General features: G+C 39.3%; 2 protein-coding genes across 6 annotated transcripts in view; one reads left to right on the top strand and one right to left on the bottom strand.

Moving 5' to 3' along the window:
- The window catches only part of CLK1 (CDC like kinase 1), a 280,468-nt gene that overhangs the window by 249,526 nt on the left and 5,677 nt on the right, over positions 1 to 25,265 (bottom strand). Inside the window, exons 8-13 of one of the 2 annotated variants that reach the window (XR_010068900.1) lie at positions 25,118 to 25,212; positions 24,906 to 25,035; positions 24,146 to 24,228; positions 23,577 to 23,656; positions 22,525 to 22,615; positions 22,210 to 22,445 (exon numbers count right to left, since the gene is read on the bottom strand). Coding sequence is in view for 1 of the 2 variants with exons in the window: in XM_063318014.1 (XP_063174084.1) it covers positions 22,290 to 22,445; positions 22,525 to 22,615; positions 23,577 to 23,656; positions 24,146 to 24,228; positions 24,906 to 25,035; positions 25,118 to 25,212 (635 nt within the window). In the remaining variant the exon portion in view is untranslated. Of the gene's footprint in view, positions 1 to 22,173; positions 22,446 to 22,524; positions 22,616 to 23,576; positions 23,657 to 24,145; positions 24,229 to 24,905; positions 25,036 to 25,117; positions 25,213 to 25,265 lie in introns of those variants that run through there. The other variant, XM_063318014.1, reaches the window with a different exon arrangement.
- Positions 2,395 to 18,132, top strand: BZW1 (basic leucine zipper and W2 domains 1). 4 transcript variants are annotated; one of them, XM_063318003.1, is made up of 12 exons: positions 2,395 to 2,522; positions 5,691 to 5,764; positions 7,329 to 7,505; positions 7,941 to 8,035; positions 8,178 to 8,243; positions 8,603 to 8,738; positions 9,291 to 9,400; positions 9,915 to 10,085; positions 11,975 to 12,121; positions 12,936 to 13,074; positions 17,477 to 17,599; positions 17,698 to 18,132. In XM_063318003.1, exons 2-12 carry the CDS (start codon positions 5,701 to 5,703, stop codon positions 17,727 to 17,729), a joined length of 1,260 nt encoding a protein of 419 aa, XP_063174073.1. In that variant the 5' UTR covers positions 2,395 to 2,522; positions 5,691 to 5,700; the 3' UTR covers positions 17,730 to 18,132. The 4 variants fall into 4 exon arrangements, with proteins under 4 accessions (XP_063174073.1, XP_063174074.1, XP_063174075.1 ...); XM_063318004.1 differs by having other exon boundaries at positions 2,400 to 2,518; XM_063318005.1 differs by having other exon boundaries at positions 2,408 to 2,539.

Below are 25,265 nucleotides of genomic sequence, written 5' to 3'. Positions count from 1 at the left end.
ACAACATTTGCATATACAGTTGAAATATCTGCTAACCAAGCAATATGGTCCAGACACCCTAGCAGTTTTGAGATGCAGGACCAAAAACAATCAGCAAAAAAATAATATTAAGGTCTAGAATTTGACCCTTTCAAGCCAAGAGCACAGCAAAGAGGATAGTTTTACATAATAAATAGAAACTTATCTCCTGATGTTAAAAGGATGCAGGATATGAGTCTCTTATCTATCTTTGAAAAGTCTCTAACAATGGGAAGAGGAAGCAGTATGTTTCTATATGGTTTACATTTAATGATAAATTTAAGAATTGAACTGCTTTTATATTATCAATAGTTAGTGTATGGATTTTTCTTTTTCCTGTTAATTAGGTGGGTCTTTTGGTCACATTAAGCACCTAGTTTTTTTCCCTTCACCATATGACCATCATTTATCTTTTTTTTTTCCTGTTGGCACTGTATTTTTAAAAAATTTCACTTTTCAAAATAAATAGAAGTCCCTGCCGATATGCATGGGCAAATACAGATCAGCCAGTTTTATTATTAACTTCAGCCATTCCTATATCACTTGAAACATAGAGATGTTTTTCAGGAGACCTAATGCCTAATGGAGACATCAACAGCAGGCAAAGATAGGTGGTCAGGAGGACAAGTTGTATCAGCAAAGGAAGGATGACAGCGAAATAGTTCAGTGTTACCATGAACAGAGTTGACACCTCAAAAAGAATTTTTGGCTATTTATCTGGAAAAGCATATTTTTAAACAGTTATTTCATTATCTTCCATGTTGTAAGGTTACTTGAAGTAGGGTTACCTTATTTCTGCTGGAAAAATCCAGATGGCCACTAGATGGTAACAAAAATTTGGTTTCCCCTGTATCTCCACTGCTCTCTAGTGTCATCCAGTTTGTGGGTTTGTTTGGGATTTTTTTTGGTAGCACCGATATGATAGCCCTAGCTAGGGGGCATTTTCATTTAAAACAGGGATAAAGATTTGCCTCTTTTATTGTCTCTAACATCTGCTCCTTCTGCCACAAAGGTGTTAAGCCGCATAGGTACTGTAGCTATCTGCCTTCTATTTATTTGCTATTGATTGAGTGACCATCAAGTCATTTTTGACTCTTATAATTTTTCTATAACTTTTTTTTAAATCCGTTTGATTTTTGGAGACTGCCTGGACAAGTCCCTGCAGTTTTCTTGGCAAGGTTTTTCAGAAGTGGCTTTCCCTTGCCTGCTTCCTAGGGCTGAGAGAGAGGGACTAGCCCAAGGTCACCCAGCCAGCTTTCATGCCTAAGGCAGGAATAGAACTCACAGTCTACCAGTTTCTAGCCTGATGCCTTTAACCACACCAGCTCTCTTCTATGTCGCTTAAGTCAAAAGTGGGTGAATGGCCTAACACCAAATAACGAATCACAGAATTTGAACCTTGATCCTAACTTCACACTTCCCCACTTGTTAACAACTAAATGTTTTATTAATAATGATTGTGCCCCTGCATGAAGATGTCTATAGCTGTGTAGCCATATATGCTGCTAAGTTTGCTTCTGAGTACACCATCTGGAAGGGAGCGAGTTATATAAAAAATCTACACTGCAGCATTCTTACAGCATTTGAACACAGTCACTGTGGATTTTGCAGAGTGGAACTGAACTTTTATAGAACTGTTGGAACCTACCCATTTCTTGTTAGGACCCCCGTGCAACTAAGATGCCACTCCCTGTCCTCACACAGATGGTCCTGCTGCTCTTTTTCACAGGAAACTTGAGAATGGATTGTTTTCCTGAGAAGCAAGGAAGGGCGTGCCTAAGCTGATGAAAGCAGCAGCCAGAGAAGCCAGCTTTTTTTCACAGTTCCTTTTCTCACAGGGCAGCTGGTTCAGGGTGCCAGGATGCAGGAATGTCCCATGGACAGACTCTCAGTTACATCGTGATTGCTATCAGCTAGCCTAACCCAATCAAGTGCTCCACAATATATGCTAGCCACGTTGATTGGGAACTGTGTCCGCAACACTCTTGTAGAGAATCGGATTTCCTCCAGCCAGTTTGGTACAGCGGCTTAAAGCATCGGTCTAGAAATCGGGAGAGGTGAGTTCTAGTCCTGCCTGAGGCACAGAGCCAGGTGGCTGACCTTGGGCCAGTCACGCTCTCTTAGCCCTAGGAAGGAGGCACTCCCGAAATCTTGCCAAGAAGACTGCAGGGAGTTGTCAAGAAAAAAAAACAGCACCAGAATTTGCTGTATCTCCTCGTCCCATTGCGGGAAAGTCACAAACCAGGCGCGCCTGCTGATTAGAGGCTAGATCTGGTCCCTCTTACACGTCACCTTCCCCACCCCCACATCGCTGACGCAGGCACGAATGTTTTTTCCCGGGAGGGTGGGCCTCCTCCGTAAGTTCTCGCGTCGTCTCTACTTCTCGCGGGAGGTTGAGGGGGAGGAGACTGAAGATACTACTGCCTCAAGCCACCTCTCCGTCCTCCTCGCGTCGCTGGTAAAGCTCGTGCTCCTTGGACGTTCCTTTCCTGCCTTAAAAGTCGGTGAGGCTCGAGAAGGGGTGGGTGAGCGGGCGCGGGGCCGTTCGGAACACGACTGGACAGTAACGGCCGCGCCAGTCGGGCCTCTTCCCCCCTCCCCCACGTCCTCTGGCCTGGCTTGGCCTGGCCTGGCCTGGCCTGACCTGGCGGGTAACAAAGCCGCGGCCTCTGTTGGTTGGTGACGCCGCGGCCGCCGCCGCTGCGGGGGAGAGACCCGCGGCGGCGGCGGCTGCGGCGGCGGTGGCCGGGAGGGACAAGCGGGACTCTAGCCTAGCCGTGGCGGCGCTTGCGAGAGACATCCCCCTTCCCTCGGCCATCGCTTCCACCTCCTACAGCAGCGGCCGCCTCCGCCCGGAGGGCTCGGTGGGTAGGACGAAGGGAAGGAAGAGGACGAGGGAGCGCTGGGGAAGACGAATCCAGGGAGGGAGATGGGAAGGGCGCCGTACCCCTTTTCCACCCTAGGCAGCTACGCTAGGAAGAAAAGAGTAAAGAAGAAGCGCCACATAATACGGCTGCTCTTCCGTGGTGCGGGGTGTAATGTAGTGGGAAGGAAGGTTGCCAGGTCTCCCGAGGCTCCTTGGGCGGACCTGGAGGAGGCGGAGCCTAGTGGTAACTTGATCACCAACGCAAGAAATCTAAATATTTTCTCTAGGCGCTCTCTTTTAACGTGATTATTAACCTTTTTTCCCCAGCACGTATATATGACAGATGACCCTCAACGTAGATTGCTCTTTTTTAGTGATCGAGGTGTATATGACTACATTTTCCCTTTAATAGTAAACTAAAAAACCAAAATGGGGAGAGATGAATATTTAATACTTACCCAGAAGAGTTGCAAATGGAGCTTGTAGGAAATGGCTTTGTCTCCCAAACTCTTCCTAGGTGATCACTGAAATGGGGACATTAAGCGGGGGGGGGGGTTAAAGTATTGAACCCCCCCCCCCGCTTAATGTCCCCATTTATAGGGTACAAAATAGGAGTGTTTTATCCAGTTTTAGAGTAGAAGGGGAAATCAGTCTTGGTCTGCTCTGCTCTACTATCATTTTGTTTTCCCAAGATTACCAAGAAATAGCCCTGCTTCCTGATGTAGCATCATTCCAGTTTCAAGGAGAAATACAGTACCTATTATAGGTCAAGAGGAAGACATGGGAGACATGTTGAAATTCACTCTGTGGCCCCAACATTGCCATCAACATTGGAAATGGGACAGCTAATTTCACTACCTCTTTTGCTGTCCCTCTCCCACCCTTGTCTCAGGAATCCTAATTTGTGATTTATAGCTCCACCCTAAGATGTGGAACTCTGATGAAACATTTTGTTTCTTCCTGTATTTTTGACTGTGCGTGATTATTATTTAGGAGTGTGCATGCTTCTTTTAGTGCAAATCCTTAATGAAGTTCCATTGTAATATTTAATGAATATTAATCACTGGTGGCTGAATTTAGCAAAATTGTCTTAATGCAGGTGTTATTCTAAAATCTCAAGCATATTTATTTCTCTCCTCTTGAGGCTTAAAATCTTTTGTGCTTTTTATTAATGTTGAATATTTAGTGTATTATAGCTGTGTATTTGCAGTCTGCATGCTGATGCAGAGAACTGATAAAATCACAAACTGAGACTGAGCCCTTCATTTCAAAGTAAAACTCAGCCCTGAATTAATTTTCAGGCCTCAGTACTGTAAAAATAATTATTTTGGCTTCAATCTGTAAAATAATTGTTAAAGTACTATTTCATATATCACTGAATTTGAATTTCTAGCATGTTTTCAGTTGTGATTTTCATAGTTGCTCTAACTATAGTGCCACAGCTTGGAAATTGGGACAACCATAGCTGGAACTAGTCAGAGAAGAGAGAAGGGAATTTTCATGTAAAGTATATACCTGATAAAGTTTGATTCATCCATCAGATTGAGTCACCCAAGATTTCATGGATTGTAGTGGGTGTGAACAGTATTACCAGTTAAGAAAAGCTTGCATTACAGTATTAATTAGCTTATTTAAGAGCTTTTATACATTGCCTTTCAGCCTTAAAGAATAGTTAGGTATTGATGGAAATTAGTCCCTGCTTTCTGGTTTATAATCTAAAAATATCTTATACAGAAAGAAAATAGGATTTGCATGCAAAATGAAAGCACTGGAACTTGTTTGAAAATGGCTATAATGTTTAATCAGGGAGGTTCAGATAATCCCATCATCCACTGAGCAAATGATCCTGCTACTGGTCTACAAGAAGAATAGCAGTCTTTGCCTCTTGCAGTTACATAGGTCATAGCATTTGTGTGATGGTATCACCACACTAATTTCTCATTCTGCCCAACACCCATAGTGACGATAGAGCCCCCCCATTAGTTACAACAACAGTGACAGAAGATGGCAATGCCTTGTTTCTGTTTGCTCCTATTCCTACTAATAGCACTTGTAGTAATAGAATTTACTAGAACAGACAGTGAACTAGAACAGTTTATAATAGAGTAGTTAATTTTAAAGCATCTTCCTAGGTGATGACTCAGTGAAGGACATTTGAGGAAGCTGTCTTAAGACAGGGCAGTAAAAAAGCATATTTGGTACTTAGGATGCTCTGTCAGTAAAGTTTTGATATCCAGTCTCACAATAGAAAAGATACAGCTGCTCTGAACTGTGCTATAAGTGAGCCTCCCAAGACAGGAGACGAGCTGACTATCAAGATACCTTCTTAATCAGAAGTCCACCAATGCAAAGTTTGACTTTTAATTGCTGCTGTGAACATTGCAGTTCTCCAGAAAGAAAAACAGTCGGCTTCTTTTCTCAATTGGAATAGGAATGAGATCTTCCTAATGTTCTCTTTAATGCAATAAGAATTATTAACCTGAGATAACATTAGATGTAATTGTTCTTACTTGTTATGCAATAATAAACCTGCCACCTTGGCTACTATGTATTACATAAATTGGTGGTTTGCAGTTAACAAACTTGTTTCTAGTTACTGTTCCAGTTTTAAATATAAATATGTGGCTCAGTACCCATTTTTAATGGTAATATAGACATGGAAATTTTGGTAATGGGAAAAACTTGTTATGTATTCTGATGTGTTATTATTCTGCCAATAGGTAGTAAATGTCTTGACCAAAATCTTTCTTAAGTCCTTGAGGATTATCTCCTTAACCAGTGTATCTTCAATTTGTTGCTTCCACAGGGTGTCTTTTATGAATAATCAAAAGCAGCAAAAGCCAACGCTATCAGGCCAGCGTTTTAAAACTAGGAAAAGAGGTAAGGGTAATCATATGCCTGTTCAACCAGTTTGTTTTTATCCCTTACAAATTAGCATATCAGTGTAAAGATTGATTTGTAATATGTCCTTCTGTTGGTTTTGCTGGTGAATCTTCTTGAGTCTTTGTCCATTTATCCTTCCTTTCTGTTAGACCTATTAAAAACACTTATATGTATACGTAGTAGTAACCATAGGATTAGCTTCTCCATATTTTTCCTTATTACTAATTAAACATTTATTAATATATTCCACCTAAAACCTTAAAGGTAATGATTCAGTGATCCCATTCTTCCCTGTTTCCCAGTTACTGATTTTTAATCAGTCTTCAGTCTGACAGTTATATTTCATGTGTTATATTTCATGTTCACACAAGCCTGTTAAGTTAATGGAATCAATATTTGAGGAAATTAATGTGCATTTTTACTTCTCCTTCAAGAAAGAAGTTGATTGCCAATTAACAGAATGATTGGGCAATCTGAGGAAAGACTTAATCAGGGTCATACTGTATTTGTTTCATTTTCTACAAGTAGAAATAAAGCATACTTAATTTTATCATATATGGAGGTGCCGTGAGAGAGAGATTGGGTGCTGGGACAAGAGAACAAACCTGATTCTGTTCATAATTACAAGAGATGCGGGCTTTATCTTTACGTGGTGTCATTATGTTTACGAATGAAACTTCTGTACTGCCTCAGTGCCTGGCAGCAGAATTTGGGGAGAGGTTTATTTACTTATTATCCAAATTTCTATTATTCTATTTAATATAAACCATTTCTGGTTGTCTTAATTTTTCTCCAAACTACTTAGCTTTGAGCTTACAAATGTGAGAGCTACATTTGAAAAGTTTCTGGTTATATACATTGGCTTCTGTGACATAGTGTCAACTGAGTACATAGTATGCTTAAATCACAGGAATGCAAACTTGTAAACAGTCATTGTGTTGCAGACTTACAAGGTGAAAACATTTGCTCAGGACAAAGCAAGGAAAGCATTTTCTGATGCAAAGTCATAAACATAAACTACCTAGAATGGCTTGAATAGGTAACATAAAAATAATTCTAATTAAAAATAAAAATAAGCTGAAACTTCAATTATTTTAAAAGGTGTCTCTCTTCAGTAATGTAGTTCTTGGACACATCAGTCTGGAAATGAGTCCCATTGAATTCAACAGTGTACTTTAAATAGGCAACATAGGACTATATATTACTTTGAATCAACATTTGTCATAGTTTTACATAACTTACAATGAAACATCATGAATTGAGTTTGTGCGCCCACACTGAATTAGGGAAGCTGTCTCACTTCTGCCAGAGGCTGTGTTGACTTCTGTCACGTAGTGAATTAACACAGTTTGCACACTGTTTTCTTACCATTTTAAACTCTCAAAGAGGGTGGTGGCTTTGGATTTGCAGCACACGTCAGCCGCTCATTAAGTCCAAGATCTTGTGGCTTCTGTGGGATCCTTGACTTTTCTTTTGGCTTATCTGTTTCTCAGCCTGAAATGAATAACTCCAAGTATTCTGACTTTCTTTTCAGAAACATTTACAGTATTATTTATTGCAGATGAAAAAGAGAGGTTTGACCCCACTCAGTTTCAGGACTGCATTATTCAAGGTTTAAATGAAACTGGCAGTGATTTGGAAGCAGTAGCAAAATTCCTTGATGCTTCTGGAGCAAAACTTGATTATCGCCGCTATGCAGAGACACTCTTTGACATTCTGGTGGCTGGTGGAATGCTGGGCAAGTATATTTTTATTGGCTGTTCGGACTATGAACACATGGATGCACTGTAAAAACATTCTGATTGTTTTTTCAGAATTGCTTGTACATATATAAAATTTGAGAGTGATTGTGGTGTTCAAAACAAAATATAGAATAGAGGCAATATATGCTGCAGTGTGATCATTTTAACATAGCTGTTGGAAGAGGAATCCTGGCTCAGACTGGGTCTGAACAAAGCTCTCAGTTGGCTTTCAGCGTTCTCCAAAAATGCTTTAAGATAAGGATCAGGTTCATTTGCCTACCCAATCCTAGATAAATGAATTTTATTTGCAGTAAATTCAGTGTAATATGTATTGTTTAAAGTTTGACTGTTTTAACAAAGATGATCTTGTAGACCAAAACAAATTGTAATACAGTTGCTTTTCTTGTAATTGAAATATCAATTTTTAATAGCCCCAGGTGGTACCCTGGCAGATGACATGATGCACACAGATGTCTGTGTGTTTGCTGCACAAGAAGACCTAGAAACAATGCAAGCATTTGCTCAGGTTCGTGTGTTTTATCTTACTCTTTTCTTGATCCTACCTTTCTACAGTATGATACATTTGTATAGTAAAAATTAACTTTTATAAATGGTTGGTACTTGAGCGTTTTATTTCTTAAGCCGGATCATTTTCATTTATTTTATAGGTCTTTAACAAGCTGATCAGGCGATACAAATACCTGGAAAAAGGCTTTGAGGATGAAGTTAAAAAGGTATTCAATGAAAACTAGATTTTTACCTTATATTGCCAAAAAAAATGGATTATTTATATAAATAAGCAAGTAGTGTTAGTCTGTCTGCCTCTGCTGGTCGTTTTCAATCTGAAAAGGAAAAAAAAATGGTTCACCTGCTTTGTAACAGCTTTACTTTGCTGGGGCGGGGGTGTACATTGAAAGAGCGAGTGAGAAAATGGTTAATTACAAATGTTGTCTTTTAAGCATTTTAATGCAGAAAAGTGGTGGTCTTTTGATGATTCCCATATAAAATCCTTTATAATATTGTAGTAGTAATCAGGAATGGTTTCAGTATCTCATTTATTTCAAAATGCTTCTTACCATATTTCCTCTTGCAGTTGCTGCTCTTCTTGAAAGGTTTTTCTGAATCTGAGCGGAACAAACTGGCCATGCTGACGGGTATTCTTCTGGCCAATGGGACACTTAATGCATCAATTCTCAACAGCCTGTATAACGAGAATCTTGTTAAAGAAGGTAACTACAGAAATCTTGTCTCTGATGTGGCTTCTTCCACTCTGTTTTCATAGTATGTTCAGTGATCATGCATTCTATTTAAACCTAAAATTGCTTCCACATTTGAACATAAGAAGCAACGGAAATATGAAAAGGGCAAAAAATAAAAATAACTTTAAATAGCACTTGAAGCCAGGGAACATTGTATTTTGCTTCCTCGCCAATAGAAATTTGTCTAGTCTCAATTCATTACATATTATTATATTTTTTAAATGATTTTAAGATCCTCAGCTCCTGCAGGCAGCAGGCTCTGTATGTGTTTTGGTTACAATGAAGCAAACGCTGTTGAATTTATTCTCAGTGTAATCCTGACATTGACTTGTATTATTGAGACTGTCACCTTGACATTTTCCTCTCGAAAAGCCTACTGTAAGTACTAGTGCGTGAAGAGGAGCTCCATGATCTAAATGTATTAGTTGTTTAGGAGAAAACTTGGAAAGCCTGTGGAAGGATTGGATTATGCATGTTCCTACTGTAGAGTATTAAAAAGTAATTGTACAATTCTCTATGCAGGTGTTTCAGCAGCCTTTGCAGTAAAACTGTTCAAATCATGGATAAATGAAAAAGATATCAATGCAGTGGCTGCTAGCCTTCGTAAAGTCAATATGGACAATAGGCTGATGGTAAGTAAATAGTGTTCTATAGTCAAAGTGGAACTTCTGTTACCCAAGCAGAGAGTAAAGTATTGGTCTTTACCAAGAATATTATTTTTAGCTTTCAGGGGTACCCAGGTTCCCTTTCTACTACACAGTGATTGTCCTGGATTCATAGGTTCATGCCTGAAGGACAACTGATAGTTTAATTCACCAGTGCATAATAAAAAGATCTTCTGAATTTGGTGCCTTCATTACATCTCACTCTGGTTTTGGCATTTGGGTACATTTGATAAATCTGGAGTTGAATTTATAACGCAGGTTTTGACATAGTGTGGACCACAGGAGAACTTGATAGGAAAAAGTATAGTATTAAAAACTAAGATACGTGACTCCTCATATCTACCTTCTGAGCAGATAGGAAAATTAATTTTATTTTGAATATTTCCATGCATCAAACAAGGAAGAATCTTTGTGTTAAGCACTAATGCTTTGCTTCCAAGTATAGTTCCTTAATCAATGTTTGCAAAAAAATATGTTTCAGGAACTCTTTCCAGCCAACAAGCAAAGCCTTGAACATTTTACAAAATACTTCACTGATGCAGGATTGAAGGAACTTTCTGAATATGTTCGGAACCAGCAGTGCATAGGGGCTCGTAAAGAATTGCAGAAAGAACTTCAAGAGCAGATGTCACGAGGGGATCCCTTTAAGGATGTAAGTATATTTAGCTGACAAGTTGGATTCAGTAAGATCTTAATGAACTACCAGAATAATGAAAATAGCATTTTTTAAACTGAGCATTGTTTTGGTGAGTTAGATTCTTAAGATTTGTCAAATATGTTTGATTAAATAACTTCTTCCCTGTGTAAAAGATTGTGTTTTACTGAGAAGTGCTAAGAAACACCTAGCCAGTCTTGGCTGATCTCAGAAGCTAACTAGGGTCAGACTTGGTTAGTACTTGGACAAAGGTCTTCCTGGGAATCTCAAGGCTGTTAGACTGAGAAGCTGAAAATATATCCGGGAAGAAGGTAATGGCAAACTACTCCCAGAAAACTGGATGGATGTAGCCACCAGAATGTGAGGGCAGCTTTGGGGCACCTTTACTTTTTAAGTATTAAGATTGTTGCTAGTATATTACTTCTGCAAACATTTTCTGTTCAGAAACATAATGAAAGAATAGTTCATCGTAAATAATTGTATGCATAACATTATGTATCATTGTATTGTTAGGCTACCAGCTTTCTCCACAACACCCACGTTTTTTTTGTCTAAATTGTAATTTGAAATCTGCTTACTTTTGTGTTCATCCTCCTCTTTAGTACTACTATTATCCGAAGCTAACCTTTCACATTTGAGCCCAATCATGGGGGAGATCTAATTTGTTCAGTCTGATTCCATGCTATCAAACACTTTTGTGGAGGGCTAAGTTCAGCCACTGTCAATGGAAGGAAGTGATATTCTGTGCCCCCCTAGAACATTTCAGTAGTCTCCTTGGCTGAATATGAGCTATAGAAATATTTGGGGCCGATCTTATGAAAAGTGCAGGTATTAACCTCTTCACAAGAACCCAAATGGTAGCTGTCCATTGGCATGGAATCCTGATGCTATCCATACATAACTCCCTCCTTGGTACTGTTTTAGCATTCCTGTACTGTATAATGAATATGTCAGCAGAAAGCAATTGCATGAAGATTGTCTGAAAGGCAATCTCACGTGAATGCTCTTTGCCTCCTTTTAGCAAGGGTTGTGGCATAACTAGTTCCTTCCAGTCTGCTTCCTAAGAATTGGCTAATATGGCTATGCAGTAGTTTGGGTTTGCTTCTGTAAAAGCGCTTTGGCACGGAGAAAGATTCTCTTTCTCAGGATCGCTGCAGTTGTGTTCCAAAGCAACGTTTGGGAATCAAATCCAAAGCATTCCACCACTCTTTTGGCTATTGTTAACGGTATGTCTCAGACCAGTGATTGTGGTCCACTCCTGATGGGTTTGGTTTTAATAGTTCTTTCATGGCAATGGAGGAAAGCCAGATGGCTATGTTTGTATTTAGAATTAATGTTCTAAACTTTCTAGATGTTCCTAGCTGTTGACCTGCCTTGGAAAGTGCATAGAAAAATTGTTTTAGGGAAAAAGAACACTCTTTTAGCCTTGAGTTTGATATTTGTGTGGTGTTCAATAGCAGATCAAAATAGCAGCTCAAAATGAGTGGTGGTTTTTATGTTGAGCATACTTGCTAAATTTGCTTATACTTAGATATGTTTGTTAAATAAAGTTGTTATTCCAGCACAGAGTTAAATTTGAATAAAGAATAATACAAAGGTGAGAGACAAGCCCCCCATTTTGGTATTTGCATGGCAAACCAAAATAGGGACAAAATGTGCAGTCCAACACTCCTCCTTGTACATATATCCATACATTCAGGTAGCAGGTCAAAGTGGAAGCTGTATTCAGATTTACTTGGACTTGAGTACAGTGGTCAGTAGTGTCCAGGACCTTGCTTGATATGGATTCTCACTCACATAGCGAGCCTCAATTAAAGTCCAGTTTGAGCTCATTACATTCAGAAAAATGCCTGGACAAGGCTAATATGCTAATCTTGCTTGCCTAGATCATACCGTACGTCAAGGAAGAAATGAAGAAAAACAACATATCAGAGCAGACTGTAATTGGCATCATCTGGTCTAGTGTAATGAGCACTGTGGAATGGAACAAAAAAGAGGAGCTCGTCGCAGAACAAGCCATCAAGCACTTGAAGGTATAGGATTAGCTTTTAAATATTTTTTTCAGTCTATTGCAGGTGTGTGTGTGTACACGTGCACACACACACATATGTATGTACAGTATGTATACAGTTGTAATCGAAATTATTCAACCCCCATTGCAAATCAGGTTGATTGTCAAAATGTATAGACATTCCATGAGGAATGGGCTACGATTCCTTAGGAATGCTGCCAGAAGTTGGTGTCTGGCTATGCATCTTGTTTACAGCAGGTCGTAACAGCAAAAGGGTGCTCTGCTAAGTACTGAAGATGCTTGCCATGAAGGGGTTGAATAATTTTGAGACTGGAGATGTCATTATAAGTTGCATTTTCAGTTGAATTTGGGGACACCACTTGAAGCATTTGTTGTGTTCTGCTATTTCAATTGCTTTTGTTTGATTTGTTCATTGCAAACAGCTGAAAGTCTGTACATTTTGACAATCAACCTGATTTGCAATGGGGGTTGAATAATTTTGATTACAACTGTGGATGGACGTTTCAGGAGGTTCTGTCTGAAGTTTTCCTGAAGTGATTTTTTTTTCAGAGTAAGTTTGTTTTTAAAAATTAGGCTTAATGCTGTTCTTCAGCATCCAAAGTTTCTTTCTAAGATGCTGTGCATTTCTTGACAATATTAATTTTTTTCTTCATAAGAATGGGGTAAGGCATTGCAGCTAACTTGATGTTGCTTACCTTAGTTCTTAAGAGGATATTAATTTTTGAATAACTCATCTTTATTCTCCATGGCTAAGATGAAGCAAATGTTTAAATGCAAGGTAGGAAATTATGACAAGGCTTCTCCTGTCTTTTCAGCAATACAGCCCTCTTCTTGCTGCCTTTACAACCCAAGGTCAGTCTGAACTGACACTGTTGCTGAAGATTCAAGAGTACTGTTACGACAACATCCATTTCATGAAAGCCTTCCCAAAAATAGTGGTGCTCTTCTACAAAGGTAATATATGAACCTGTCTCTTTTGAAAGCAGAGCAAGTTAACATATAATACTGGTTTCTGATGTTGATGAACCAGGCATTTATCTGCAAGGAGAATGTATTTGCAGCCTCTTATTTCAGAGGCTGCAAATTATTGCAAATTATTCCAGGCTTTAAGTTTGTAGAAAGCTGTAGAGGTTAAATAATTCAGTCTTCATAACCTAGTACAGCCTCTTTTATAACAAGATAATTATCAGATGTAATGTGTTGCTCTAGGGATTAATGCCTCGCTTTTGTGCTAAGTGTCACTGTATGGGACACAACTCAGCCAGGGAGTCTGTGAAATATACAGTCGGGACCAGAAATATTGGAGCAAGGATAACTGTTTTGGCATTTGGCCTCTGTACACCACCACATTGAAGCTGAAAGGAAACACACCCAGATGGGAGCGAAGTCAGGACTTTCAGCTGTCATTCAAGGGATTTGATAAAAGTGGGGCACGAACCATTCAGGAAGTAACAGCCAGTGGCATACACACACACCCATCGTTGGTGGCTCATAAGTAAAGGAACAAATGGCTGACAAGCAGCTGCATGGCCAGGTGTGGCCTGCTTCCTGGGTACCCCATGACCAATCAACCAGATAAAAGGCCTGGAGGTGGTTCTGAGTGTTACATTTGTATTTGGTAGCTGTTCACTGGAACTCTCAACATGAGGTCCAGAGAGGTGTTCATGCGAGTGAAGGAGCCCATCATTAGGCTGAGAAAACAAAATAAACCCATCAGAGAGAGAGAGCAGAAACATTGGGAGTGGCCAATACAACAGTTTGGAACATCCCGAAAAAGAAGGAATTAACTGGCAAGCTCAGCAACAGCAAAAGGCCTGGAAGACCACAGAAGACAACTAAAGTGGATGACTGCAGAATTCTGCTCATGGTGAAGAGGAACCCTTTCATAACATCTAGCCAGGTCAAAAACACTCTTGGGGAGGTAGGCAAGTCATTGTCAACATCTACAGTCAAGAGACGGCTTTATGAAAATGTAAATACAGAGGCTTCACAACAAGGTGCAAACCTCTGGTAACACTCAAGAACAGAAAAGCCAGATTAGACTTTGCCAGCAAACACCTAAAAAACCCTGCCCAGTTCTGGAAGAAGATTCTTTGGACTGATGAAACCAAGATTAACTTGCACCAGAATGATGGGAAGAGAAAAGTATGGAGAAGGAAAGGAACAGCTCATGATCCAAAGCATACCACATCATCTGTCAAACACGGTGGAGGCAGTGTTATGGCATGGGCATGTATGGCTGCCAATGGAACCAGGTCACTGGTGTGTATTGGTGACTTGACTGCTGATAAAACCAGCAGGATGAATTCTGAAGTGTATATAGGGCTATACGTTCTGCTCAGATTCAGCCAAATGCTGCCAAACTGATAGGACGCTGCTTCATATTGCAGATGGATAATGACCCAAAACATACAGCAAAAGCTACCCAAGAATTTCTCAAGGCAAAGAAGTGGGATGTTCTTCAATGGCCAAGTCAGTCACCTGATCTCAACCCAATAGAGCATGCTTTTCACTTACTGAAGACAAGACTGAAAGACCCACAAACAAGCAGCAGCTGCAGTAAAGGCCTGGCAAAGCATCTCGAGGGAGGAAACTCAGCATCTGGTCATGTCCAAGGGTTCCAGACTTCAGGCAGTCATTAACTGCAAAGGATTTTCATCCAGGTATTAAAAGGCGATCCTTATGTTTGTCATGATGTTGGTTTGTTCCATTACTTATGAGCCACCAACGACGGTGCGTGTATGCCACTGGCTGTACTTCCTGAATGGTTAGTGCCCCACTTTGGTCAAACCCCTTGCATTACAGCTGAAAGTCCTGACTTTGCTCCCATCTGGGTGTGTTTCCTTTCAACTTCAATGTGGTGGTGTACAGAGGCCAAATGCCAAAACAGTCATCCTTGCTCCAATATTTCTGGTCCTGACTGTGACCTTTCCTTAGAGCACTTCCCCACAATTAACCAAGGCACAAAGAATACCTTTGTCTTGGCATCTTTGTGCTGATTGCAGTGCATTTCCCAGCGGAATGGAGATTTTTATATATTCTGAGTGGAATCCAGAATTCCTGTGAGCAGAACTTCACTCATAGAAATATTCTGCTGGGAAAAAAGAACACAGTGATTATTTCTCCTTTTCCTAAAAACTGTTCCAGGAGGTCCCAAATCCTTGGGTGGGGGGCAGCTTCAGTAGAAGAGAATAATGACATCAGGCTTCCCTCTTGATTCAGCAGATGCCTCTGAAAGAAATCCTTCTGTTTGTAGAAGGGGGGCATGCTGGATTCTACTCTCTCTACTTTGGATTCTTATATTGAAAACCAGCCTCAGCCGCACAAATAGTATATCTTATCATGCATCTTAAAAAACAGAGGTAGTCAACTTGTGAGTCTCTAGATGTTGATGAAAACTCCCATCCTCTCTTGCCAGACTATTTCCCTTCACCTAATTTAAAATCCCCCCACTTTTTTTTTTACAATTAATCTGAAAGTTTAAATCTGCTGCAAAATGAAGTCCCCTTCCCCCCAATGCTTCTGGTCTCTGACTGAAAACGGGAAGGATTGTAACCTGCTGGCATATCCAGCCCTCTTCCAGTTTAAAACAAGGTAGGGAAAGCATGCAAAGCATGGATTCTGGAATTCTTTCCAATTCCTTAATAGAAGCTCAATTTCAAGTCACACGAGCAAGGCTTAGAATGGAGAAGCCAGCACCATTCTGAGACACTACCTGACTGCCCTCCATTAGCGGGCACTGGGGGATTTTTTTTCTCCATAACCCCTAGTTGGATCCAGCCCATACTGAATTTTTTACCCCCCCCCTTCCAATTTGATCTCATTCTGTACAAGCTTTGAGGTTATACTGATGGACATAGTTCTGAGCCCCTTTACATAATTTCTTCCTGATGTACTGCTGGTCTTGAACAAATTTTTAAAACTACGTAGATAAATGTATACTGGGAAAGTTAAGAGCTGATCATCTGGGATGGGGTTTTAAGGGTATGATAGCTTGGAAGCGTATGGGATTAGAATTTCCAGAAGGAGCTGTTTGTGGGGGGTGGAGTCTTTTGTCTTTATTTAGTTTGTTAAACCTAAATAAAGGGTTACCCATGGGGGGGTGTAAAAAATACCACTTTTCTTTCTTAGCAGTTGGATGCTAAAATTGGTACATTTTCTAGGGAGGCAAAAAAGTGTGAGGGAGGGGCATTGCATATAGTCCATGAATTGTCCACCATTGATCTTGATGAAGAATTTAATTTGTTCTTATCTTTTACAAAAAGTTAAAATGAAATGACAGAACTCTGGCATATGCATCCTTAATATAAATAAATATCCAGTATTGCTGGTGACAAAAACTTCAGAGAAGTTTAAGTTGGTCATAGAATCACTATAATAGAGTGTAAAATCAGAATTGCTGTGTTGAGTTTAAGTATTCAAACTGCTTTCCATGTTACCTATTTATAATAATTACAGCCCTCATTAGAGAAGTTATACTGTGGAGATAATTATAGAAAGAGTTCATGGTAGAAACAGAATTCAAATTAATGACACCAGGAACAGGCTTCTTGGACCATATATGGAACAAGACAAAGCACTTTATTGCCAGAAATGAACAAACAGCTCCAGAACAGCCCTATTGCTGCATTTGGTGAGAAAACTAGAACATTTTGGAGATCACTTAACCATTCCATGCCCAGGATGGCAAGTTTTGCCAACTGCTATGCAGAGGTTTGAATGTCTTTGGACTAATGGAACACTTCTGAATGTTTGGAACGATTTGCACTGTGCAAAATGATATTCAGAGGCATTCTGAAGGAGAAAGTTGTGAGGAACTAAAGCCAGTATTTGATTTTGAGGACTGTGCAGAGAACAAAATAATGAGAATTAGAGAACACTGTAAGTGTAGGGAGAAATGCCTGTGCTCATTATAATACATTCAAGAGGAGCTTCTTGAAGGTCCAGCAGAAAATGAAAGAAATGCCTCCTGATTTAGCCACTGTTAAGATTCCTTGCCATCAGATGCCATAAGTTGCTGTTCAGATTGTAAGAATATTTGTCAAATGACTTGTAAAATAAACCCATTTTATTCTTAACAGTACGGCATTTGCTTCAACTGCATGTTGTTTTTTTAGTAACTCTGTGAAGGGATCTCCAGTAGCTCATTTTAATATAGAATTTGTGATAGCTGGGTGTCTTTTCTGAGATTGTTATTTTGGTGTCTTGAAGAAAACGACCGTTCTTTCTTTTTTGTCACAAGGAGTCACTTCTGCAAATATTGGGTTGCTATAGAAAAAGTCTTGCCTGACCTAGAAAGTAGGCAGAGAGATGTGTTAGTGAGATGTGTGGCCTGACAGCCCTTTGTTTTCCACAGCTGAGGTGCTCAGTGAAGAACCCATCCTCAAATGGTATAAAGATGCGCACCTTGCCAAAGGAAAGAGTGTCTTTCTGGAACAAATGAAAAAGTTCGTAGAATGGCTCAAAAATGCGGAGGAAGGTAAGTAGCCCTGCTGTTATTAAACTATTAATTATTAGGTGCCCTGAATATCACAAAACAGCCTCATGGTGAAATACTTTGTTTGTTTTGTCTTTCAGAATCGGAGTCTGAAACTGAAGAAGGTGACTAAGTTGTCAAAATGTCAACAGTAAAGCAAACAGGAACTGTAGATAAAACGTCATGTTTTGTGTCCTTCTGATTCTTACACCCTACCTCCCTTTATCAAGCATGATATAAGGGCTCTCATAGCAAATTTATGTTTGCATTTTCTAGGGTCCTTAGAAAACACAGAAATTAGGTTTTTAAAACCATGTGTTAGTAGCTTACAGGAGCTCTAGATTTGATTCTAACATTGCATTAGTCCTTTCAGTTACATTCTACCTCCTGTATTTTCTACTGTAACATAATTTAAGGCCTTCCACAACTTAAATTCATTTTACCCCTGGGTTTTCTATAAAGGTTTACAGTAGACATGGAAAATGAAATTTGTTATAAAATTCTGTTTGCAGATTAAACTGTACAAGTATCCAAAATCTAGAAGCCACATTTGTTTGATTTTGTTTGAAAGAAAACTAGACTGAAGCAAGAACGAATTCCTACATTACCACCTTCTTTCCTTTCAGCTTCTTGGTTTTGATACTCTTGCACTGTTTTAGACAGCCCTTAAAAATGCTTCTTTGCAGAATTAAGAGCTGTTTCTCAATAGAATAACAATATTCCTTGCTCTTAGTGAACACACAAGTAATTTGAGATTAAATCTTTGTGTGTAATTGAGCACTGTACAGAAATGATTTGCAGTGACCAGCTCTACTTCTGAGAATGCTAGGCAAGGAGGAAAAAATGTTTTCTGAAGGTTCTAGCTAAAAAATTGACTTTAAAGAAATTGATTTTATTCATAATGCACCTCACAATTTTCAGACTGCAGAATGGCCTAAATTGAATTCTTTTAAATTCAAAGCAGGTTTTTTGAGCTTGAAGCTGTTTGATTCAGAACATTTTGCACACTGCTAGAATTAACTTGCTTGTTAGCATTTTAGGCTCAGAATCTGAAGATTGTAGAATCTTTTTATAGGTTCTGTTTATGTCTCCCAAATTAACAAACTGATACATTGCCTTCCTAACAACAACTTGTTTGTTGTGGAACAGATATCCTTGCTACAAGTGAAAAAAATCACTGGCTGTGTTCACTGAACATGCTTAGCCTGAATACTGACTTACTCCATTTTCTGTGTTCACACAATACATGGAGTCGTAAACTTATCCAAGAGGCTGGATTGACTCAGTATTCTGAGCCACCAATAAACCAACCCTTAACATAGTGACCAAATGCAACTGCTGGGTTTTTAACTTACAGCATAACCTAATTCAAAGCATGAGATGACATCCTTTCATCATATTCTGATTGAAGATGTATAGAAATTGGTTAATTCATGTATGATGTTAACATTTGGCTTCCTATATGCTTTTTTCCTACGGAAGAGTACTATGTAACCTGCACTTAAATTGTGATAGTGGAAAGTTGGATTTGTTTTCAAAGAAGAGTTGGGCATGAGTTGTCCAAAAGTGGCGTGATTGGTCTTGCTTAAAATGGTTTGATCACATGCAGCGTTATCTGAAGCTCTTGTCTTGCTCAAAGTTCATACAGGATAGAAAAAAAATTCTCAATTGTAGGAAATTTCCTCCAATTCTATCCTAGAATGCAGATGTAGCTGAGGATCTACTTTCCTAATGGAGGTTCTTCAAAAGAAAAATTGCCCTCTGTGGCCATGTTAACAAAGTACATTCCTCATACTTCCAGCTTCAACCTTCTTTGCAGCCTGCCCCTTTTTGAACAAAAAGATTTGTTTCTGCTTCAGTGTAAAAAAAAATCTGCACTAATAAAAAATAGAGCCCAGTACACTGTTTGTTAATTAAGAGAGCCAGTTTGGTGTAGTGGTTAAGGCACCAGGCTAGAAACCAGGGGACCGTGAGTTCTAGTCCTGCCTGAGGCACAAAGCCAGCTGGGTGACCTTGGGCCAGTCCCCCTCTCAGCTGTGGGAAGGAGTTAATGGCAAGCTACTCTTGAAAAACCTTGCCAAGAAAACTGCAGGGACCAGTCCAGGCAGTTCCCAGGAGTCAAGACTGACTCAAAGGCACCCCACCACACACACACACACACACAATTGAGAGTTGATCTGATTAGAAAAAGCAAGTTGGGGTAGCAGAGAGCAGTCTGAGAGCCAGAGGAGGAGGCAGGGTGTGCTTATCTTGTCAGGCATTTTGTGATAATACACATAATATGCTTGTAGTTCCAATAAGCTCATTGACCCAAAATTATTGAAGATCCCTCAAGTATGGCAAGAATTGGCACTAGAACTGGGGTGAGTGGGGGAACTACACTTAATATTTGGCTGGGGGTGTAGTAGTTCAGTTCGTTTTAAATTAAGCCTATTTCAGCCTTTTCCTAAGCGCTCTGTGTAGGATATTATGAACGGCTTGCCTGAAGGGCCCATAACCTGGCAGATTCATTTGGTTAACTAATCTTCTAATTTTTATTTATTTAGCAATTCTACTCCAGTGGGTAAGCAGATGATAAGCCTCTCTGGAGATTTGGGGGTGTTCAGATGCAGAATGTACCCATCTTGATAGTGGGGGAGCCAGGCTGTCCTGCATGTTAGATAATTGACAGACCGGGCCATGATTTTAAACAGGAGCATTGAATTGCTGCCTCTGTTGATCTGCCTGAATTTGAGCTAAAGAAAATGCCTTCAACTTTCTTAAGTTTTAAATGGCAGGAGCTTTGTTGTGTCCTTGTAAGTTACCACTTAAGAGCTAACAAGATCTTGGTCCTCAACCATTTTGAACAGGTGAACGTTACTGGAATGTTGACTTTGCTAGGTATTATGAATTTGCAGGTGGGTCTTTAAAAAGGATGCCACCCTGTTGTGACTTAACAAAACACGTGTGGTATAAACCATTAAAGGAGTTTGATTTCGGCACATACAGTAACTGCTTTTGCCAAAACTTGATTTTTCAATCACTGGTCACACTTGCCATGTTGACGTTGTTAACCCTCCTGCTGATGTCCCTGCTAGAGTGTACAAATATATGAATGCATTATATTTTGGTAACATTTTTTTCCTGGGATTTTATGGCTGTGTGGACATATTTAACAGACAGCACAAAACCTGAAAGGCAATTTCTATAAATTTGGAGTGGAAGATGGTTAATGAAACCTGTGAAGGGAATATCAACGTTACGGTCTTTTGTAAAAAGTGTACTAAATCAAATCAATTAGTGAGGTGTTTTGTGAGATAAAAAGAGGCATTTGCTCAGAAGAAGAAAATATTTGATAACAGTTCCTAAAGTGTAGACTCCCTCTTTTGAACATACACTTCCAACTCTCATTTCACATAAATCTTCTAGTATTTACCATCCAGTAGCTTTATTCTATTTTTATTAGCATCTGGAAATGCTAACCACCTTTAACTTCACTGCAACTAGTGACCATTTTTATTTTAAAAAGCTCAACTGTACCTTACGGCTGTCTAGAAAATAGGACTGCACACAAAACTGAAATGTCATCAATTCCATTGGCTTGGAATTTGGAACAGCCAGAATATGCTATTGACACAAGCACAATTTTTAATTCTACTATGCAAAATAATGCACTCTCAATGAGCATCAGCTCATTTCTCTTTCAAAACCCAGGATCATGATTATTGGTGAGAATTCTACTTGCCAGTACATAGTAACATGTCCAGGTCAGAGCAGGTTACCAGTGGGTTGTAAAAGGTAAGAGTGGCAAACTATTACTGAGTTGTCTATTTGCATAAAGATTGCTGAAGTTTTTTGTAACATGGAGGAAACATTCAAACTTCTCACAGGAAACAATGGAAGTAGTGTGGTAGGATAACAACTGTATTGAGCTTAACTGGGACAAAAATTGGCATTTTGAACAGAGATCATTCTGAGTTTGAGGTATGCAGCACGTGCCTACTGGAAGCATGGATGATTGATCATTTTGTAGCATATCCCTTCTGCACTTTAAAACTTCAGGACCACCAAAACAGATACAAGTTAGTGAGGGTATGGTACATGAATCAGCACAGCTAAGGCTTTTAAAAAGAAGTAACCAAGTCCATTGTCCAATCACTGCATCTGAAGTACCCTCACTCAGGAATAAGCTTTCTGAAATCCATGATAACTGGACTAACCAAACCATCACTGCGATCATATATAGTTCTGGTCTTGTGAGGGATAGGAAATAAAGACATTTCTGGGTTGCTATGTGAGGGAGGGGGAGATCCCTATGGTTTGTATTTCTCTCCCACCCCCAAAAGATAATTGAGAATGAAGCTTTCTGAAATGAAAGCCAAATTAAATTATGTCAATTCTTAATAAAATCTGAATCTTGATAAAATCTGAAAGGCATTCATAGCGCTAAGGGAATTAAAGCAACCACATGAGTCACCAAGTGCTGCAGTCACGTGAGTTCAAAAACACAGGGACTAAAGTCTGAGGAACATTCAAGCATCCTTGGTTGCCACAGCTTATGTGCAATATTAAAAAAAAATAATTAAAACATTGATAAGTGTTAAATGTTTTATTTTAAGAGCTAGCTTAAACAGAACAAGACAATATGAAAATAAATTTACAGGATTACAAAATAAATATTAAAAACATTGTTTTTTTTTGAGTGGCAGTATCTTTAAAAATTTTGTTTCATCTTCTCCTTTAATGGGAAAAAGAAAGGATGCTCCAAAGCTGCTTTAAGTGTGATTCGCTCAGCAGGGTCATATTCCAACATTTTCTGAATGAGATCAAATAGATTCTCATGGTCAGAACTGTGACACTGCATGAATTCCTGTGGGTGAAAAAAAAAAACTAATTAGCACAATGGAGAACATGGAGGAAACTTATGGTCTAGCAGTCAATTCTCTTACCTTCAGTGGCTTGCAACGCCTTGAAACGTATCTGCCAGCAGAACTGAATTCATCCCAATCCAAACTATCATACCGGAAGTACTTGCGTTTTCTGTTATAGATTTAAATTAAAGGCAGCTTTAGAGATGGCAATTCTAACATAAAGCATTCTTTGTAACTGCTGTGGCACACATCACAACTCAAATTTGGCATACAACACAACTCAAATTTAAATATTTTTAAAAGATTTGCACATTTCCCACATTCTTTCATATTTATCAGATGGTGTACAGCATTCAAAAACTGCTTCACAAGCATGTTAGTGCAAGTGAAGCATCTATCCTGAAAGCATTAAAGCATCTTTTGGAAGGCTCAAATGGTCGTTTCAAAGGCTGGCCCTTGGTATTTGCATGTGCAGATTATTTCCACCAGCAACACCAATAAGTGGAAGTACACACACTCCTTTCGAATGCTTTTGCACAACTCTGAGTAGCAGTGCCACCAGATAAAACAGACAAGTTTAATTTTCCTCTAAAATTATGCCACAGAATACATTATCCCAGTCTGTTCTCCATTAGTTATCACAATCAGAATGTAGTTTTTTTACTTTGTCAAAAATAAAAGGCAGAACAGTATCAGTCTCATTCTAAACAGATGAGAACCAGCATCACCACCAGCTCAAAGACATGGTCAATGAACAGAGAAATACCTCTGATTTGCACAATTATTATAATTAGGGCCACAGCATGAGAACTTCTGCCATAACTTCTAAGATGAAATGCACATAATAGGCAAACACATACGGAGCATTGTATCTACCAATATTAATTTCTTGGTTTTACAATGTATTCTCACAGAGCCAATATAATTTGCTTCAAGGTATCTACTGAAGAGAGTGACTTGAGGAATTACCACAGCAAGAGCACCCATGCTAAGTTCAAATACCTTTACTGCTTCAGATTACTATTTTTTTTAAAGTAAGCTAATCATTAAGGAGATGCATACAAATACTGATGGCACTCTGCTGAGGAAGTTGAGAAGGTAAGCAAAAAAACCACAGGCAAAGACTTTACCTGGTCTTTTGAACCATATGATTTGGTAATGGCCCTAGTATCTTCTCCATCATAGCCAGATGTTCTTTGCTGTCATGTGTCTAAGAAAAAAAAACAATTATTGAAAAATTCAGAAAAACAAAACATTCCGTGATTAAAACCAGTTGCTACAAAATGTGTTTGGAAGGGGGAGGGGGAAGAAATTTTTTTTTTACAATTTTTAAATACTCCTAGCCAAATGGTTCATAGGCTATGAACAGACGAATGGTAATGGACATCATGTGGCAGTGCTTCAAAGAAATGTAGCATCTGAAGCCCCAGTGCCGTATAGAAAATTTGCTTTCTGAAGTAGTTCTCCAGTTTTGGATATGACATCTAGGGCTCCATAGCTAGAGCCACTATAGCCCCACGGCTTTATCTTTACTGAAATTGCCCACTTCCATTGCCAGACTATTTAATTCTTATTTTACTTTGAATTACTAATCAGGTAATACTTTAATTAGAAGTGTAATAGCTCTGGTCTTTAAAAACAACCTTCCTAATAATTATCACTACGTCTCTCTATAATGGATGTATCTGTAGTCACATACCGGAAATATTGTAAATCCAAGGTAATATTCAATAAGAATACAGCCAATACTCCAGACATCACATGGCTGTGACCATCCCAAAGCTGTAGCAAAAAAAATTACACTTAACATCATAAAATGTACTCTGCAGTTTTCTCTTTCAAACTATAAAAACTTCTGACATGAAAGTACTAAGGGTATGCTTGAAACAGGGACATTACTGACAAAACTTTTAAGTCAGCAACTGCTTTGGCTGTTCTGGGTTTTGGATGGAAACATAATATATACTGGTGATTGATGCCTGTCATTCCCCTCTCACCCCAGGAGCTCCCAGCACAGAAGATACCATTGCCCTCCCACCCCCACAGTCCCAGCCCTTCCCTCCTTCCAGCCACCACCATCCCAGAGCAGCAGATCTCATAGGCCTGCACCCTCCAAGCCTCCCTCCAGCACTCCCAACATAGCATATTCAACCAGCTGCACGCTACCACATCATCTTCCGTCCCTTGCTTAACTGAGGATGTCCTTCACGTGTTCCACACTTTGACCCTGAACCTCTTCTGCTAGACCAAAACGATTGCTCTGAGTGGTTTTTCACTCCATGCATTGACCACAATGTACTTATTTGGACACAGACCCCCCACACACAAACAAGCTCAGAGATTTTAGCAAGTCTAGAGTACATCCTAAATCACGCACTTTAAAGCTTGTAATACATATGACACACAAAAATACAAATACTGCAACTTTCTGCATTAGTGTAACATGCTTATTATCTCACCCAATATGACTTCAGGAGCTCTGTAATGCCTTGTAGATACAAGAGTACTGTGATGCTCATAATCGTATGTTGCACTTCCAAAATCTACAACTTTGATCTCTGGATGTTTCAATGTGCGTTCACCATGTCTCTGAAATGTACCATAATGTTAGTAGGCACACAAGCAGTAAGAATCAGTTAGGAAATCTATTAAATGTTGAGATAAAATTTACCAGTTTAGGGTTATATTCTTCTGTAAAATCAGAGTTCACAAACAGTATGTTTTCAGGCTTCAAATCTGTATGAGTCAGCTTGTTTGAATGCAAGACTGTGAAGCAGAAAATGGTACCAACAATTAAATGGAGTATGCTACAGCTGCTT

Source organism: Candoia aspera, chromosome 1, assembly GCF_035149785.1.
Source record: "Candoia aspera isolate rCanAsp1 chromosome 1, rCanAsp1.hap2, whole genome shotgun sequence".
Taxonomy (NCBI): Eukaryota; Metazoa; Chordata; class Lepidosauria; order Squamata; family Boidae; genus Candoia; species Candoia aspera.
The sequence above is the reverse complement of the archived record's forward strand: the minus strand, read 5'-3'. Positions and strand labels throughout refer to the sequence as shown.